The sequence below is a fragment of the Ambystoma mexicanum genome, chromosome 12, assembly GCF_040938575.1.
Source record: "Ambystoma mexicanum isolate Mex_15411 chromosome 12, UKY_AmexF1_1, whole genome shotgun sequence".
Taxonomy (NCBI): Eukaryota; Metazoa; Chordata; class Amphibia; order Caudata; family Ambystomatidae; genus Ambystoma; species Ambystoma mexicanum.
Window position 1 is genome coordinate 434,696,888 of NC_090936.1, and position 19,172 is coordinate 434,716,059.

Here is a 19,172-nt window from a genome sequence, read left to right on the forward strand (position 1 = left end):
TTTTTTTTGTTTTGTAATCATGGATGTTCCTTTGAAATTCCAATAATTGGATTTCAGAAAAACATAGGTAGAAGAATACTACACATTTCGAGCTACCCATTTTGGGCACATCACCATTTTGGGTACATCACTCTTGTGGGGATTTTGTAGTGTCTATATTGTCTAATGCGTGGATGGAACTAAACCGCTAACTATGTACATGACTTAATGATGGTAACCTTTGAATTACTGGAAACTAACTTAATCAGTAGGAACAATAATATTTAGAGGATGAAAATGCCGTTCAGTTGTGGTAAAGCCTAGGTCCATTGGTATTGGGTCTTGCTCGAATACAAACTACTCAAATTTATTTTGCTCCTTTTTTTTGTCGTGTTTACTACCAAAATGTAGATTCTGGGTTAGGGGTCAGGTAATATTGGTGGTTACGGGGTGGTGAAGGGCAGTGGAGTTGGGCTGTGCAGGGTCTCTTTGTGCATTGTGTAGTAAATAATTTGAGCGAAAAATTTGAGCCGTTTTTTTCGACCAATAGGCCTACATGAGGGGCATTAAGTAGACCAACCAACGCTAAGAACCTAACTTGATGCATGTTTTTCAAATGTTATTTCAACCTTTGGGCTTTACCACAAACTAAAGGCAAACATGTAGAAAGTCGTTTTTGCAAGACTCTCAGTTTAAAAAGTTCTAGTTTTTACAGACCTAGTCCTTTATATTCTTATAGGATATGAGATTTGTTTAACTACATTTATAAAACGACCTAGTACATTATGAAGAAGTACCAAATGCATATTAAAAAATTAAAATGCATCACTCCTATAAAAGACCTCTTAATGATTAGCATAAAGCTGCCAGGTCTCTCTCTATCCTTCGCTTAGGTATGTAGATGAGTGTAAACTACGGAAATCAAGTGCCTTTCTGAATACTTCCTGGCAGCTACCTCAACTGGACTTAACCATTATAAAACGCTGGTTATCTGTAAAACCCATGAAACAAAGCACAACTGCCTCAAACTATTCAAAATATCTCTGAATCACTGTATTTGCCGTCCCTATGTGTAGGTGCTGTGTGCAGTGAAAATAACTCTTGCCAAATCACTCTCTGCTTCTTTGCTTACTCTTTGTTTTTGAAACTTTTATTACACTGTTTTCTTGCATATACTAATCATTGTAACACTGTTGTTTCTTTATGTAACAAACTGCTCTCTTTTTATGCTTCAGGGAAGATGGTGAAAAAAGTCTGTCCTTGCAACCAGCTGTGTAGTAATTATCTATTTTCTATACTTTATTGTTTATGTTCATTTCCAACCATCATTTCAGGGAACGAGGAGTGGGGAACAGAGTGGGCAATTGCATGTCTTTCACCTCCTTGTCTTCCATTGTGGTTTCCTTCATTATCCTTAAAGTCTAGGGAATAGTGTTCATTTCTGAACTTTCTGTAATGGGTACAGGCAATCGATACTGATGAATAGTTTTCTTGTATATAGTAAGTGTTCTCATATGTGATATTTTCACATATTACACACCCTGACTATAGCCACGTAACCATCATGCTTCCTCTTATGTGGTTGCCAAGGTCCCCTTCTTCCATTTACTGCTCAATACCTCATGCCATAAAACACTTTGTAATAAATCCCGCCATCTATCGGTAACATTTATAGATGTATTTTCTAATGGAAGTTATTTCCCCTGTAGATCATTCATCTTTAAAAATAGCGCACCCACCAGTCTGGTACCTACTTGCTTTGCAACCCAAAACCAGATTAGTTTGTGCTTCATGCAGCTAACTCTTAGAGTAATCCTACTATTTTCAGACAGATTGTGTAAATAGACACAATAACGAAGGTTTTTTCTTCATGCTTTTTTGGCTTTGTGGTTAGTCAGTGCAGCAACTCATGTAGCTGGGATCCAATACTCTTTGTGGCAGCTGTTGGAAAAAGCTTTAAAACACATGCCTGGGGATAAAGTAAAACCTTTCAAGCAAATGGGTTTGGTGGCTTTGTTCCATCTAAGTACAGCATACAACAAGGTTTGGATCCACTGTATTTGGTAGCAAGATCCATGGTTATGTTACCTGCTTTTCTGTGCTATGACTGCCATGGTTTCTTCTGATTTGCAGAGCAATATTCTGGGCATTCATTTCGTGCTAGTCGACTACACATAAAGAAATTTAAAGAATCCAAACAGTTAGGTATTTGGCAATACCAAAGCCTTACATTATGGCTCAGCGGCACAGTTCATTGCCTCCTTACCATAAGAGATTTTGGCAGCATGCAGCTAATCAGAAACTGCCACTCGGGAAGCCTGCGAATTGAAGAAGTCCTAAAAATGTGGTTTTGCGCACTGCAGTGGTCCTGTGCTACGTGTTTCCTTTGCAAAGCTGTTTCTGTGCGGCAGGCATGGGGCAGAAGGGAAGATTGCTTGAAAACTGCAAAACTATTACCAGGGACGTGTTTTTGGCTTGCAGATCCTAAAGAGAAGATTCAGTCTTGTTTTGAGTTTTGCTTCCGATTGCTGTCCACAAGGCCAGGGACATGAAAGCAAGCTGCACCAGCTGATACTGCGAAGGGAACACATGGTCAAAAACAGAGCAATAGAAGAGTTACCAAAAGAGAGATGTTTTTTGAGAACCAGAAAGGACCTGTTAAAACTGAGACCTATTTTAGGTTTAGGGTGTCTCACAAATGCATGAGAAAGGAGAAGGTCAAAAGGATGATGCTAATTAGAATCCTGGGCGCTTTGTTGCAAAAATTTGTATAGTGATCTTACCCTTTCAGCACACATACTTCCATATTCGGATACTCCCACACAACCGAAAGTGCTTAAGGTTTGTGGTGGCAGGACTTCATTGACAATTGACGTTGCTTCCGTTCAGCCTCACCTCGACACCACATGTGCTTTCAATGGCAGTGAATGTGATAGATCTGAGTTCACTAGCATTAGAGGAATTTCCCTCCACATATAATTGGTAACTGAATTCTGCATATTGAGAGGGAGTGCTGTGAGGTCCTGTCTTTAAACTTTTTCAAACCATGTGTAAAGCAGCAACCTTTCCTCTGAGTTCAGTAAGTGATAGTTTTTCAGTGATGGATATGCTGCAGGCAAAGGCATTTCAACCACCAAAAGGGTTTTAACTGATGTTTGACTAGAGTAATTTCGTTTTAATTACAGAAACCTGTAACAAAGTGTGTTTCTCGGGATGCCTAGACAAATGACATCTTGAATTTTGATGGTGGCACAAGTGAGACTAAGCATGCGATTGATGTAGTTGTATAAGGTTGCAGGGACACAATTAGCAGCATTGTTAGCAGATTTGTATAAGTTGTGACCCTTGCCCTGCTGCAAGATCTGTACTGTGCAACTGAAGTGGAAAATGCAATTGTGGGAATGTTTTTTGTTCTTCCCGATTGTCAGAAAAGGGTGATGATACATGCCTCCTTGCAAGATTTTCTGAGGGCCCACCTGCAGGTCCAAAAGATGAGAGAGGTGGCAGTCTTTATAAAAATCTGCTAGGGATCAAAACATTGAGCCTGAGCTTAACAGGATCCTAATGGACAATAACATGGAGATGCACTATGTTATCAAGTGTACATTTGTTCTGGGATTTTTCAGAGCTCCCATGAAGCTGTGGTTCTCGGCCATTTCAATGAGCTTTTTTAAGGCAACCGTTCATTTGTTTTCAGAAGGCCAGTCTAATTTATTTGCAACTCCCAGTAGCATGAAGTATCAACTGCTTTCTGCAGAGAAAATATGGACCGCATGCTCTCTGATGGTCAGCTGATTCCATGCACGTTCGATAGGATGTGTGTTTCCTACCTGGCTTCTGTTATAGGTGTTGCTGAGAAGCTTCAGGCAACATCGGGAGACAATGATTTTTGTGCTTCAGAAGTGACTTTGGAGGATCAATTTAGCAAACTGGCATAACTTAAGTCAGAGAGCAAGTTTGTCAATTATGGTGTTCCAGAGCTCCTTACTCGAAAGGGGGGAAAAATTGGTCACACAGATCTTAACAGCTTAGTTACCTGATGGGCTTCTGAGCATTTGAGATTTCAGAGTTATGCACGTTGAAAGAAGGTACAGGACCTCATAACAAAGGGTAGGGGGCATAGTAATAAAAAACGGTCAATAAGTAGGTGTAAGGTTTTGCTGATGGTGCCACGAGAACCAGAAAGTCCAGTTTGTAGCACCTTCCTGGTCAAACAATAGTTGCAAGTTCAACAGCGAGAGGCTACTAGGCCGTATTGTTAATTGAGGAAGCTGGGGAAAAGGCTTTCTTTAACATGGAAATTGTGTTCAGTTTAAGTTTCGACTACTAAGTATTCCCTTGTGGCTTATGTGCCAGTTCAGTGGGTTCTGAATTAAGTTTTGCCACAGTTGATGGCACCTCCTTTTGAACCAATGCACATTTTGGGTATTTAATTGAATTTCTGATGTTCAAGACCTATTTTTTTATAGTTCTATCGAGAGGAAGCATCTGTGAGTGGCAGTCTGCAGATAAGCAGCTTTGCATAGTTTTTCTTTTCACTTAAGGTTGTGACAGGTTCAGTCAATTCATTCAGTCAACATAATTTTGCCTTTTACCACATCTTTGAAAACCTGAGGCCATTTAGCCTTTACATTTCTGACTACTGAGTAGATAGTCAAGTTAGTGTGGCTTAAGGACATGCACCAGGGAAGGGGCTCAGTCTAAGCAGACTGTCTTGCTGGACAGTGGCATTCAGCAAAGCAGCAAAGAAGGGTCTGCTACAGGGGGCTGTGGTACATTCTGTGAGGGCTTGACCAGCTATGGTTTGATTTATGAGCAGAGTCTGCATTTAGGCAATATGCAGAGCAGGTTCTTGGTAATCTCTGCATATAGGTAGGCATTGTTTCGTTGTTAGATCAAAGGCACTTTTAGTGGCATCTGTGGTTAAGCATATTGTGTTTGTGCAATGCCCCTCCATTTAAATGTGATAGAACATTGCTTGGGTGGCCTAACTTATGATCGAACAACCTTTGTCTGTAATCCTGGGTGCAAGTGCCTTTGCACCATTCAAGATGAAAGCATGAAAAAATGCTCGGAGGTCCCAGCATGTCGCGGGTATATTTGCAAAATCTAAAGAATATACATAGAAATGAGTATGCCTCAGAACCAACGTTACCCGAAGTTACATAATATTTTCTTTTCCTTTTTCCAACAGAACAAATTGCTGAATTTCTGTGATTATTATAATTATTATTTTTTGCGTAAGTGTTTGAAGATTTTCATCCTTACAGAGAGAGCATATTTAAGATGGTTTGACACTTTTGCACAGGCTCAAGGATGGGTGCAGATAAGTGTGATAGCAGGAGCTGGTTGTTCAACAACTGGAGCATAATGGAATATCACTGCCCACTTGTCTCTTTGCATAGTACACACTATTTGTCACCTTTTTGAACCCAGATTGTATTTGACAATGTGTTGTACATTCAGCCTTAAAGCATTGTGGTCCATAATTCTTTGCAGCTAAATTTCAGAAGAACAAGCTCGCCGGCTGTTTGTATTATTTTCATTGCAATTCCTCTGACTCTTGCAGAAAGTCTAAAAAGTCAAATGTGTCTGGAAGAGACTTCTCTGGTATTATAGTGCATCTACGGAATTCCTGTCTTGTAGAGGCTCAAAATAGAGAATGATCTTGATTTCTGCAGCCACAATAAGTCATTTCTGTTGCATAGAATATATGCGTATGGCATCCTATTCCCCTTTGTTAATCGACTTGGCTAATTTTGTACATCGTGCTGTGAACCAATTGCTGATGCTATGCAAAATTAATTGCATAATCTAACAAAGTAGGATAGTTACCTTGCCTCTAAGGTCATAAAGAAAGAAAGAAAATACAGCATTAACTTTGGTGCAGCACAACTGATTCTGCATCATTTTGCTTTTCATATTTCTCATTTTAAAAAAGAGACTTCAACTAAACCGACTGAGAGGCTTCTTGGCCACCCTTTCTGTGTCCAAACAGATGACCAAAATGACCCATACATATTTTGCTTGTTGCTGAAAGGTAGCACATTAACCACATATTGTGTTGTGTAATCTCAGACCATTACTCTCCACTGTCTCAGTAAGTACAATATGGTCAGTTATGTTCTGTTTTCTTTATAATTTTCTTTCTTGCTTGGTATGACCCAAAAACCAAACGGCATCTTGGTGTTGAACTGCAGAGGCAGGCAAGGGTTAGAAAATCAGTGCCCGAAGTGGAAGCTCAGATGATTTACAGTGTCGCTCAACTGAAAAACAAGATTATTTTGTAGGTTTGGGTCAAGAAATGGGGAAGCTGGCCACCTTTGCAAACCTGATGAAGCTGAAGTTCCCAAATGAGCAGTCGAGCACATATCATGAGAGGGCTGACTTAAAAGGGATCTGAAGTGCTGGAGGTTTTAAAGATGACTTGGGGGGGAAAGTCGCATGACATTGAATTTGAGGAGTTTTGCTTCTGAGGGTAGTTTAAGAAAAATATAGCAGGGAAGACATCAAGAAAGGGAATCGGGTTTGTTGAGTGAAACAATAAAGAACTACCTTGGATGAAAATGAGTGGCCAGGTTAAGTGTTAACTAAAGGAGGCAACTCCACATCATGTTTTAAAGGATAAGAATGAATTGGCTGTGCAGAAAGGCCAGGGCGGAGAACATGAGGCATCCTTGGAGTTGGACGTTCTTTCAATGTCAAAAGGGGACTGCTTGAAGGAGTGGTAGCATTGGTCATGCTCATTGCAAGCAAAACATTAGAGGAAATAAAGCGATTGTACTATACAGCATGGATAGGAAGAGACAGAGGTAACCATGTCGCAGTAACAGAAGGTGGCAAGAATATGATCAAGGGTGTGTGTAGGATTGCACGCTATTTGTTGCAAGCCAAGCTTTTCCATGTTATTTTGGAAGGCCACTGTCTGGATGAAGTAGATTTAAATCAAGTCAGATATTCACATCCCCAGCAGTAACCATTCTGTGGGACAACCAAATATTGGCAAAGAGTACTGCAAGATACTTAGCAATGAAGTGTCTAATCATGGAGGCAGTGCACCACCGGTATTGCTACATAATAGTAACGGAGACCTGAAGTTGAAATTACAGAGGAGGGTGAGGGGAGAGGATGGAGTGCAAGATAAACTAGAAAACTTGGCGCATATGAGTCTATACCCATCGGGAAGTGCTTGAACCAAGGCAAAGGTGGAATATGGCGTGATCCAGGTCTAGGTAAACCGAACAAAATCAGTGAGTAAGATCTAGTAGCATTTCCCATACTGCTAGTTGCTTTTTTGTTAAATGACGGCCAGTGTTGAATAAAAGACAAGAGATAGTGTTCATCTTCAAAGTAGGAGAACAGCACTGACCTAGGTAGTGAGGCAAAAACGGTGAAGTTCCGGTTTGGTAACGCAAGAAGTGTGTATTTTTCCAGACTGTAGCAGAGTGAAATGTTGCACCTAGTTCAGCCTGGTGACTAAGCATGTATCGGCTAAAAAGATAGGTAGAGTGGCTGCAATTAATGGCGAAACAGGTGGTGTGGTCCACCATCATGGTATCCCTGGAACCGGCTGGCAAAGCCTGATTTGTCTCTGTCATGCATTCTGCAGTGCATCCATGTAGTCTATACATAAGAGCAGGCGAGGTGTTACATGGCACACATCTTAGCAGCATGGCAGCCTGAGTTCCCGCCGAAGTTTTTGAGTGGTAGCTATAACATTAAAACCACCATAAGACTAGGGTTAGTGATTTGGATCTTGGACATCTGGACTAATTTACCATTAGCTTTACAAATGTTTTTTTTTGTTGTTCAACTCCTTAGCTTAGACTTTCATAACCATTCCGGATTTTAGCCAGAGAAACACAATGCCTCATTTTACTCATACTATGCTAGTGTTAAATCTTTCAAGTTTCTCCTTTTACTAAATCCTCATGGAAATCGAGGTTGAAACAATTTTAGACAACTGAAATTTAATAAAAATGGAGTGAAATTCCAGTACACCTCCAAAGTCCTTAATTGCGTTTGAAGCAGGAAAAATAAGCATTGTCACGGTTGGGGGTGGGTGGAGGGAGGTGTATCTAGACCCCAAACAAGGAATTAAAACGCACACAATTCCTCTCTACACCATGTTCCCTAACACACTCTCAAATGTGAGACAATATTGGGCTTTTCCTTGTACCTCATTTTAGTTCTAACTTGGTGCCACTCAGATGCTTGAGTCTATCTTCTTTGGATAATTAATGTCTCCCTGTATTCCCTTCAGTTTTTACAGAGGTCATTTACCTACAATATATACCCACTGCTATATTGCTGCCATACTCAGTTTGGTTTGTCTTCCACCTTCAGCACCTCGACTTCTATTTGTCTATCAACTTTTGTTGTTTTTTCCCCGTTGCCAGCTAGTCTTTATGCCTTTATCAACTTCATGGGCATTGTTCATTCTTTGGGGTTAACACTTGCTGACAGAAATAGGTCCACAGTGGTGTTCAAAACGTTATTTGAAATGGCAGCTGTTAAGATCCGAAAATTCTCAATGTTCTCTTTATATTTCAGCGTTCCTGTTTTACTGTCCACCTTACTTTAACCTGAAGGCAAAAAGTCTGTAGAAATGGACTTACTTCAGAGCCTCACTTATGATCTCATTAATTTTTAGATGTATCATAGATCATGGAGTGTTGCGAGTTTGCAGATTGCCACCTCAGATTTCTAGTTTTTCTTTTTTTGCAAGCCTTTGAACCACGCTTATATACTTTCCTCCTTAGTTTGCCCATGATCTCAGAAGTGGCAACACTCTTCCTAAAGTAGTAGTGTGAGGATCCTCATACCGCTGTTCTTCATCCAGCTGTGTCTTTAAGGCTGGTTAAAACAATCTCCTTTCAGTTGGGACATCAAACCTTTAAATGGTATGTCTACATCCCCTTTCATGCACATGTATGTTATTTTCGAGGGGATTGGGTCCTCCGACGTATTCCATATCTATGACATGTAATCACCACAGCTGTGCTGCTTCGGAAACTTTTCAGTGTCTGCGTCCTGCGTCGATGCGCCGTCGTCGAGGACCTCCTCCGATGTCCGACGTCATCCGATGTGATAAGTAGGACGCACGACGCTCATAGCCTCAGTTCCGTTTTTTCCGCGAACGTGTTGCTTTGTGTTTCTCGGTTTAAATGCCTCGACTCTTTGGAGTTCTGTTCTTCTCGGTTCTTCGAACCTGTTCGTTTGTGAAAATCCTTCTGAAGATGTCTACTTCGTCTTCGACCCCGCGTCCGGGTTTCAAGAAGTGCGGGGAGTGTGGGTCCAAGATGTCAGTGACGGACTCGCACGACGCCTGCCTCTGGTGCCTCGGGAGGCCCACGACACGGATGACTGTATCGACTGCCAGTCGCTCACGTCCAAAGCCTTACGCGAACGTAAGAAGAAGTTGTCGGTAGGTCGGGTGTCCAAGCCCCGGAAGTCGAAGTCTGCGGGGCTTTCGACGGATGATTCGAGGGGTGACTCTCCGTGTCATCGTCGGAAGTCTCGTGGGTCTCCTTCTAGGAGTCGGTCTCGCCACTCCTCAGCATCTTCGAGGCATTCTCGGAAGCGCCGACACCGGTCGTCTTCCAGGTCCTCTTCGGAGGGCTCTGCCCGGCACGTCGCTTACCCCTCCACCCGTGCGACGCCAGAGGAATGGGCTTCCTTCGGGAAGAAGATGCTGGCGATTCTTGGGTCGCAGGGTACTCAGCCGTCCGCGCCCCCGAGTGGGGTCGGTCGTGTGAGGTCGAGAGACACCGCTCGCAAGAGTGGTCGGCAGGAGTCACGGGAGAGGTCCCGTTCGGACAAGGGGACTCGTTCTCGACGTACCCGTTCCAGGTCCCGGTCCTCGACGCGTTCGAGACCGTGTGCATCTGTGAGGTCTTCGAAGAAGGCATCGACGTCTGTGGCGTCGACAGGCTTTCTCGAGGCTCTGCCTCCGAGGAAGTCGTCGATGCCGTCGACGCTCAGGTCGTCGAGGGACACGCTCGGGGCTCCGGCCTCGAGGGCTGTGTCGACGCCGCCGATTCTGGAGGCGCTGCATCTGACGTCGATGCAGATTTCCTCGACGCCGATCCTCTCGGCGCCGATGCCGGTTCTCTCAACGCTGGCGCCGATTCGCTCGACGCCTTTCGTGTCGGAGGTACCCCAGGGCACGGGTGGACCCCCTAGGAAGGCTCTGGTTAAGAGCAAGCACTCTCGAGTGCCTTCTTTTCGCCACCTGGACTATATTTCAGAGGCGGATGAGGATTCTGATGGCCTGGTTCCTAGTCAGGTTCCGGATGAAATTGTCTCGGGCCATAGTCAGTTTGACGAGTTGAGACAGTCACTGCATGATGCCAGTGGACTGGACACCTCTCCGGAGGTGGAGTTTTGTAGGCCTGAGCCTGGCTCTCATGCTGATTCCTCATACCGGCGCCTTATGGCTAGGGTTTCTGAGTACTTGGGATGGTCTGCTCCCCCAGGGGAATTTGTGCAGGATGATCTGACAGACATCCTTGATGTTGGTCCCCCAACTGACCCGGTTCTGCCGTTCCATATGGCTTTACAGAGAAGGGTGGCGGCGGCTTGGACTGCTCCGGAGAGTCTCCCGGCGGTGGGCAGATCCTTGTCGCGAAAATACCGTCCAGCCAGTGGCGACCCCTGCTACTTGACCAGGCACCCCACTCCGGAGAGTTTGGTGGTGCAGGCGGCCACGGCCCCGGCGAAGCAGGCGTCGTACCCTACCATCCCTCCTGATAGGGACGACAAACGTTTTGATGGCTGGGCGAAGAAAGTGTTTTCTTCTGGTGGTATGGCGCTTCAGGCGGCCAACTCCATTTGTGCCTTGTCGCGTTTCACGCACACTCTGTGGAACTGTGTTGCGTTAGCGGCTGAACATATTCCCGAAGGGGACGAACGGGATGGTTTCCTTGCTATGGTCCAGGATGGTAAGGATGCCATGTGTGAGTCCGTTCAGTCGGGTTTGGACTTAGCTGAATGCGTCAGTAGGTCCATGGCGGCGAGCACCGTGATACGCAGGTTTGCGTGGTTGCGGAAGTCGGGGTTTGCTCCTGATGTGCAGTCCCGGCTCCTCAACATGCCCTTTGACGGTGAACACCTTTTTGGCAGCAAGGCTGACGAGAGCCTTGAGAGGTTGCAGACCTCAAAAGCTGCAGCGAAGTCGTTGGGCGCTGCAGTTCGCCAACCTCCGCCTTTTCGTCCTAGGGGACTGCAGTGGAGGGGTGGTTCCTTTCGCTATTACTCATCCTTCAGTAAAGCGAGAGGAGCTGGCAGTCAAAGAGGCCAACGCAGGGGTACCAGAGGTGGACGACAGGGTACCCGTGGTGCCAAGGCCGCTCGGGCAGTTGCCTCTTTGCCCTCAGGTAACGCCGCAGCCGCTCCCACTCAGTCGTGAGGCCATGTCCCATGGTTCGCCGGTTGGGGGAAGGCTGGCGCAGCATCTTGTAGAGTGGCAAGCCATTACTTCAGATGTGTGGGTTCTGGAGATCATAACCCGCGGCTACTGTCTTCCCTTTCGGCACAGGCCTCGCAACAATCCACCGGGGAACCTCTCTTTGCAGAGTCCGGATCCGCTCCTTGCGCAGGAAATTCAAGCCCTGCTGGAGAAAGGCGCCATAGAACTGGTGCCTGTAGCGGAGAGGAACAAGGGATGGTATTCCCCTTATTTTTTGGTTTCGAAGAAAGACGGGGGATTGAGACCCATCATGGACTTGCGCGGTTTGAACAAACTCCTCTGGATGGACAAGTTCAAGATGGTTACTCTCTCTCAAGTCCTCCAGGCCCTTCAGCTTCAGGACTGGTGGTGTCACTCGACCTCAAGGATGCTTACTTCCATGTGCCGATCCATCCCAAGCAGAAGAAGTACCTGAGGTTCGCGGTTGGCGACTCGCACTTTCAGTTTCGGGTCCTGCCGTTCGGATTGACCTCCGCCCCGAGGGTTTTCACCAAGCTCATGGTGGTGGTGGCAGCGCATCTCAGGCAAGGGGGGATTCACGTCTACCCTTACCTGGACGATTGGTTGATCAGGGGGAGCTCTCCCGAGCAAGTCCTGGATCATCTGTCCGTCACCTGTCGCTCCCTTCACAGGCTGGGCTTCTCCCTCAATTTAAAGAAGTCCCATTTGACGCCAACACAGCGGCTCCAGTACATCGGAGCAGTGCTCGACACTTCCCTGGGGCTGTGTTTTCCTCCCCAGGTGAGGGCTCTTCACATTCAGCAGATGGTGCACAAGTTTCAGCATGCCCAGACGCTCCCAGCGTTCGAGTTCTTGAGGTTGCTCGGCCTCATGGCATCCTGCATTCTTCTGGTGCCAGAGGCTCGCCTGCGGATGAGATCTTTGCAGTGGGCACTCAAGACGCAATGGTCGCAGTCCTCCGGCAGGATGTCGGACTCGATTCAGGTGCCGTCCTCGGTCGCCCGGGACCTTCTGTGGTGGGCCGTCGAAGGCAACTTGATGAGGGGGGCTCCATTTTGGCTTCCCTGGCCGGAGGTGACGATCGTGACGGATGCATCCCTCACGGGATGGGGAGCTCATGCCAACGGGCTGACAGTCAGCGGTCGTTGGTCTCCGTCGGAGTCCAGACTCCATATCAATCTGTTGGAGCTGAGGGCAGTCAGGCTAGCCCTGAAGGCTTTTCTGCCGTCTGTGCGAGGGAAGAATGTCCTGATCCTGACGGACAACACAGTGGCCATGCACTACCTCAACAAAAAGGGGGGGCAGGGTCACTTCCTCTGTGCAGGGAGGCGATGCAGCTCGAGTTCTGGGCCATCCAGCAGGAAGTTTCGATCTCGGCAGTTCATCTGGCCGGAGCCGAAAACGTGACGGCGGACGCTCTGAGCAGGCAGAGCGTGATCTCTCACGAGTGGGAGTTGGCTCAGGAGATTCTCCTGGAGATCTTCGCCCTTTGGGGGACCCCTCAAGTGGATCTCTTCGCCTCCAGTGTCAACCGGAAGTGCGAAAGGTTTTGCTCGCGGGAATTTCCTCCAAAAGGAGCCTTAGGAGACGCGTTCGTGGTGGAGTGGTCCTTCCCGCTGCTGTACGCGTTTCCTCCAGTCCCCGTCATCCCGCAAGTGCTGCGGAGGTTACGGAAGTTCGGTTCCCGGATGATCCTCATTGCCCCGGCGTGGGCTCGGAGGACATGGTACCCGGACCTTCTCGACTTATCCATCTGCCCTCCACGTCGTCTTCCCTACCGAGACGATCTGCTCTCACGTGAGGGGGGTCAGGTTCTCCATCCAGAGGTCAGATCCCTCAACCTTCACGCTTGGCTTCTGAAAGGTTGAGGTATAAGGATTGGGACCTCCCTGAGGACGTGATGGAGGTGTTGCTTTCGGCCCGAAGGCCAGCAACAAAGTCTCTGTACCGTTGCCGTTGGCGTAAGTTCTGCGACTGGTGCAGAGTTCAGAATGTGGATCCTTTTGCATGTGACATCCCCATGGTTCTGTCCTTTTTACTTTCTTTGGCCCACAGGGGCTTGCAAGTGGGTACCGTTAAGGGTTACCTGGCGGCGCTGTCCATCTTTAAGCGCTCGTCTGAAGAGTGTTCTTACTTTAAAATCCCTTTGATTTCACAGTTCCTGAAAGGGCTCACTAATATGTTCCCTCCGTCACCTTTCCTGGTGCCCGGTTGGGATTTAAACCTTGTTCTTAAGTTTCTTATGGGTGCTCCGTTTGAGCCTTTACATCCTTGCCCTTTGAGGCTGTTAACTCTGAAAACTGTGTTTTTAGTTGCGGTTACTTCCGCTCGCAGAGTGAGTGAGTTACAGGCACTTTCAGTTAAGCCTCCCTTCACTGTATTTCACAAGGACAGGGTTGTCCTTAGAGTTCGTCCTTCTTTTCTTCCGAAGGTAGTGACGGAATTCCATTTGGCCAGAAGGTTGTTCTTCCGGCATTCTATCCTCCTCCGCATCCTGGTAAGGAAGAGGAGAGGCTCCATAGGCTTGATCCTAGGAGAGCTTTAAGCTTTTATGTTTCACGCATGTCCCGGGTCAGAGTGGATGATCAACTCTTTATTGGTTACGCTGGAAAGCGTTTGGGGCAAGCTGTGACGGAACAGACTTTGTCTCGCTGGATTATTTTGGCCATCTCGGAGTGCTACCGCTTGGCGGGTAAGGACCCACCGGCTGGCTTGCGGGCCCATTCTACCAGGGGTATGGCTGCGTCTACTGCCCTGCAGAGGGGTGTTCCTATTCGCAACATCTGTGATGCAGCCACCTGGGCTTCAGTACATACATTTGTACGTCACTATTCCCTCGATTCCATCCGAGCACAGGATATGGCCTTTGGCAAGGCGGTCCTTTGCTCTGCTATTTGATTGGCTATTCTAAATTTCTTTTGGATTCTAAATTCTTTCCCTCCTCCTTGCTTTGGTACTGCTTTGGGAGTCTGTCATAGATATGGAATACGTCGGAGGACCCAATCCCCTCGAAGAACAAGTTACTTTCTTACCTGGTAACGTTCTTTCGATGGGATGGTCCGACGACGTATTCCATATCGCTCCCGCCCTGCCTTCCCCGCTGCAGAATTTCTTTTGCGATTGCAGCTTACGTTCCGCAAGGCTTTGTGTCTGACTGGCAGTTGACTTATGTCACACGTTCTGGGGGAAAAAACTACAACTGAGGCTATGGGCGTCGTGCGTCCTACTTATCACATCGGATGACGTCGGACGTCGGAGGAGGTCCTCGACGACGGCGCATCGACGTCATCGACGCAGGACGCAGACGCCGAAAAGTTTCCGAAGCAGCACAGCTGTGGTGATTACATGTCATAGATATGGAATACGTCATCGGACCATCCCATCGAAAGAGCGTTACCAGGTAAGAAAGTAACTTGTTCATTTGATGCCCTCTGAGGCAATATGTCTCTGGACCAATAAATCTTTCATTGGTGCAGCATAAAAGCCTACTAACTTAATTTGCTATCATGATTTCAAATAGGCAACTAACATCATAGGCCATCCGGACACATCAGGCTCCGCTAGGTGTTATGGTTATGTTATGCCAGGTAGGTTTAGAGCACACTAGTACCACCAATGGCTTCTTGTTCTGAACCTAGACAGATCAAAAAAAGGCAATTCCTCCAACCACAAGCCAACAGATGGAATGGAAATAGTTTTGTTAAATTTCCTCGTAAGGTACAGCTCATTTTTCGGACTGGCGGTTTACTATTGAAAGTGATTTCCAAAGCACTGCTACTAGAAACCGCTAACTCCAATAGGATGAGTCTTTCCTCACCCACAGAAGGAGGAAAAGATGTTGGAAATGCGCGGAGTAAACGTATAGGAATGTAATTGATTAATATATTGATCTAGAATTCCAGGTCATGTAAAAGCTCTCACTCTTATTTCTGGACTGGGCCAATTCAAATTTGCACAAGGTTGGTGTTATATATACTGCACCTAAAATATTACATATTGGAGCATAATCAAGGCATGTGGAAATTAGTGCTGTGACCACATGCAGCTTGAAAGATGATGCATCACTCGTCACCTTGCTTTCTGAAAGTAATAACAGGCAGAGGGATTTAGGTTGACTTGAGTGACCAAGGCAAGGACCTATGGGCAGGAGTCCATTTCCTCCCTCACCAACTGCATGCATTGTAGTTCACAGTCTATCCCTCAGTTTGTGTATGATATTGGTGCTGGAACTCCATCCCAGTTGGCACTAGCAACCCTCTTGCTCTACATGCCCCTGAGACAGTGAAGCCTCCAATTTTGGCCAGGAAAGACCAGATCAATGTTTTTGGAATAGCTCTGAGTGCATCAGTGGTGGTTGCATCACTAATGATCACACCTCAGCCTAAGCATCTCTGAAGACTGCAAGAGGGTCCACTCATTAATTTGTTAATCTGCAACAGTTTGAAGGTATGTTCCATGTATGTGGTGATGGATAGCTTGTTGGAAAAGTGCTATTGGTGTTTAATGCCCCATATGTGTTGCATGGCACAAATGCAAAGATGGTTTTTAGTCCTGCTGTAGCCAACCAGAGGAGTCCAGAATGATTGATTACAAGTACAAGGATGTATTTCTGTGAGATGCTTTAGCCTTATCTGGCAATGTGGCAAAATACCAATATCTTTAATAGTTGGTGGGGAAGGGGATCAAATATAGGCCTGCAGGATGAAATCAAACGCTCCCAGGGGAAGAGCATCACACGTAATGACATTTCCAAACACGATTCAGGGAAAATGATAGTGGCAAGATATTTTAGCTTACTCCATGGATCTGGCAAGTATGCAATTTTAAGTATTATGTTAAAAGCAAATTTCTGGGCACGTTATTAAAAGGTGAAATGCACTTCAGAGTCAGTGTATGCGTACCTTTTGAAGACCCTCCTGTTTCCTCAAGTATGTCTGTGTTGACAAACCCTTTTTAAGGCTTAGCCATTCAAAAGTATACCACCATCCCTCAACAAGAGTAAATGTTTGTGCATGTTGCAGTGTCTCAGATGCAACAATACAGAGCCCATTAGAGCAAAGGTTTGGGAGGCTGGTGACTTTACAGAAGACTGGTGGGAAGGGATACTGGAGGAATTGGTTGAGTTTGGAAGAGAGGACGTTAAACAAGTGAATCTTACATTGTACATCCAGGTACAGCCTTATGCTGAAGATGTTTCATCCCATTCCCCATCTTTCCTAATGCAAGGCAGACATCATTTTCTGATGATACTTGAGTGGAGCAAATGTTAGACTAGCATAGACGGTGGAACCTCAAGCAAATGCCATATGGGATTTTTTTACCCAAGGTATTTCATAATCAAACAAATAGAGCAGCATCTTGAGACCTGTAATTTACACTGAACGTATTTTAATACATGTTGAGTTCAAAATATTGACATTGACACAGATCAAGGAAATTAAATTGTGTGTAAACAGACCAGATACATTTCTCATATGCCTCTAGTTTCATGTGTACATCCTTGGGGCTTGTCTACATATGCAAGACTTTCATTTGATGGTTCTGTCTTTCTGGCTGACTTGGTACCTCATATTTACAAAAGATCTAGCTGTGGTGGCTGTTCGTGTGTAATTTTATTAGGCCAATTTTGCATACAAATGGGTTTGTCTTTTTTCTTCTTACATGTTAGGATCTCCTCTGTTGAAACCTAACTGGACCTAAATCTCTTGCTCCAACCCATCTGGCTACTTTTTGCTGAGACTTCTACTCCTAATGACATTGTGCATTGCAGTAACTTCTCATGCAAGTATCCCCATGAGACCCTTCAAGCTGCATCTGGTGTTAAGTTTATGTCTAATAGAGAGCCCCAGAAAAAAACCTATTATCCAACTACTACTCCTGAAATCTATCTGTTGGTGTGGGGATGGATAGTCTTCCAACCCTCCTCATGGAATGGTGTTGAGCTCTTTCAATCATTAATATCTGTGACAACTGGCACCTCAAAATACTTTTGTGTGCCGCCATTTAAAATTGTTTTATCTACTGTCTATAGGCTCAACAACACAGGCATTTTCAATAACTTCCCATTTTTAAAAGTGATTATATTGTGCCTTATTTGTCTTCTGGTGGGGAGAGGCAAGGTGATAATCAAAGACAAAGCTATCCTGCCCCCAATTCTCATCTCAATGCAACTTTGCAGCAGTTTTTGGCAATCTAAAGTCAAGTGAAAATGTGTGCGGAACAGATCACTCTCTGGCGGCAGGTGCATGTGGGGAAGGGATGGAAAAGAAGGATTTTAATTTCTCAACTTTCACAATTTTTATGAATTTGTTTTTTTTTAAACGCTCGAATTTCATTAAATAATTCAGGGAAGGCAATTAAATTCTTTTCAATAATTGCAAAAGTTCTTTTCAACTCGTAGGCTGCTAAAATATTTATATTTCACAATTAAATGCCTCTTTGTACTCCACCAGTTTCGGGTTTTAACACTCTCTTCTTCAGGCGAGCACCTATAATCCATTAAGAAAACTACGCTATTAAATCAATTAATAATGGACACTGAGAAGTAACTGCCAGGCCATCTGTGGCCAGTTCTGGTAAATACAGGGTTCTTCCACTGCTTAGTGCTGTGTTTAGCCCACAATGGTATTGGGGGAGAGCATACATCTAGCAGTAGCATGGCCATGCAGATTATCTTTGAATGGGTAGTAAATAGTTTCTCCCATCGATTATTTCTAGATGGTCCCGAGTGCTTTCAGAGAGCAAAGGTGTAATCTGTGGTTTTCCAAAACCATTTCCTTGTTAAGGTGTTTTCAAAATAGTAACATTGGCATTTGTAGTTATTACTTTGGATACCAACTTCAGAGTTGGTAACCCACTTCTACCACCAGTTCTTGCCAATTTGTTAGCTTGAAAATGTTGCATTTTTCTGTGCTAAAATGAACCTTCTACTACTTCCCTTCATACTCCGTCAAAAGTGTGATTTAGAAAAAAAGACACAATGTTGTTACCTGTTAATCCTGTGATGCATGGTTTCTGTATGAAAATTGTTATATTTGCAAACTACGAATCCCTATTGAAATTGTTTGCTAAACACTTAAAAATGCATTTCTTTGTTGTGTAATGATTTCAGGAACCAGCAGCACAAACACGGTTGGAGGAGTAGTAAACAGTCAAGGAACCCAGGCCCCAACAACAACATCCAGTCGCAAGGGCACCTTCACAGATGACCTACACAAGCTAGTGGACAACTGGGCTCGTGATGCAATGAATCTGTCTGGAAAGAAGAGCAACAAGAATCAACCTAATTATGAGGTAACGATTGGACTCTGTGCTAGACACGTCGCCATTCATTGTAAACAGTTTCATGCTGACAAAACATTTAAGCATGTGGTGCTCAATTCTTTAAGATTAATTTATTTGCTGCCGGTTTTTATTTAACTGGCTGGAGATAAATGAGCAGAGTCTGAAAACAAGTGTTTTGCAAACAGTATTAAAAAAATTAAAACAAAACCTAGTTTTATTCTCTCTGATGTTAGGCAAATAGTGTATCATTATATGCACAGTAAATATCTGATGTAGATGTGTAATCGCAGCATAATTGATGGCCACAGTATTACATTAAGGAAATGATTGATTTAGCAGTGCTTGTGTCTTTGTCCAAGAGAATACTTTGCCAAAACAATTTTATATGTTTTGCCCTTTTGCACAGCTGTTAAACAGTTCTTGTTAAAAAATACATGTTGAGCAAGAACAGTTTGCACTTAATTCTTTACAGAACAAA

General features: G+C 45.0%; 1 protein-coding gene across 8 annotated transcripts in view; it reads left to right on the forward strand.

The window, feature by feature from the left end:
- The window catches only part of WNK1 (WNK lysine deficient protein kinase 1), a 2,404,646-nt gene that overhangs the window by 2,302,552 nt on the left and 82,922 nt on the right, over positions 1 to 19,172 (forward strand). For 7 of the 8 annotated variants that reach the window (XM_069628604.1, XM_069628602.1, XM_069628603.1 and 4 more), the window contains 2 exons: positions 1,215 to 1,256; positions 18,522 to 18,703. In XM_069628604.1, the coding sequence (XP_069484705.1) occupies positions 1,215 to 1,256; positions 18,522 to 18,703 (224 nt within the window). The remainder of the gene's footprint in view (positions 1 to 1,214; positions 1,257 to 18,521; positions 18,704 to 19,172) is intronic. The other variant, XM_069628606.1, reaches the window with a different exon arrangement.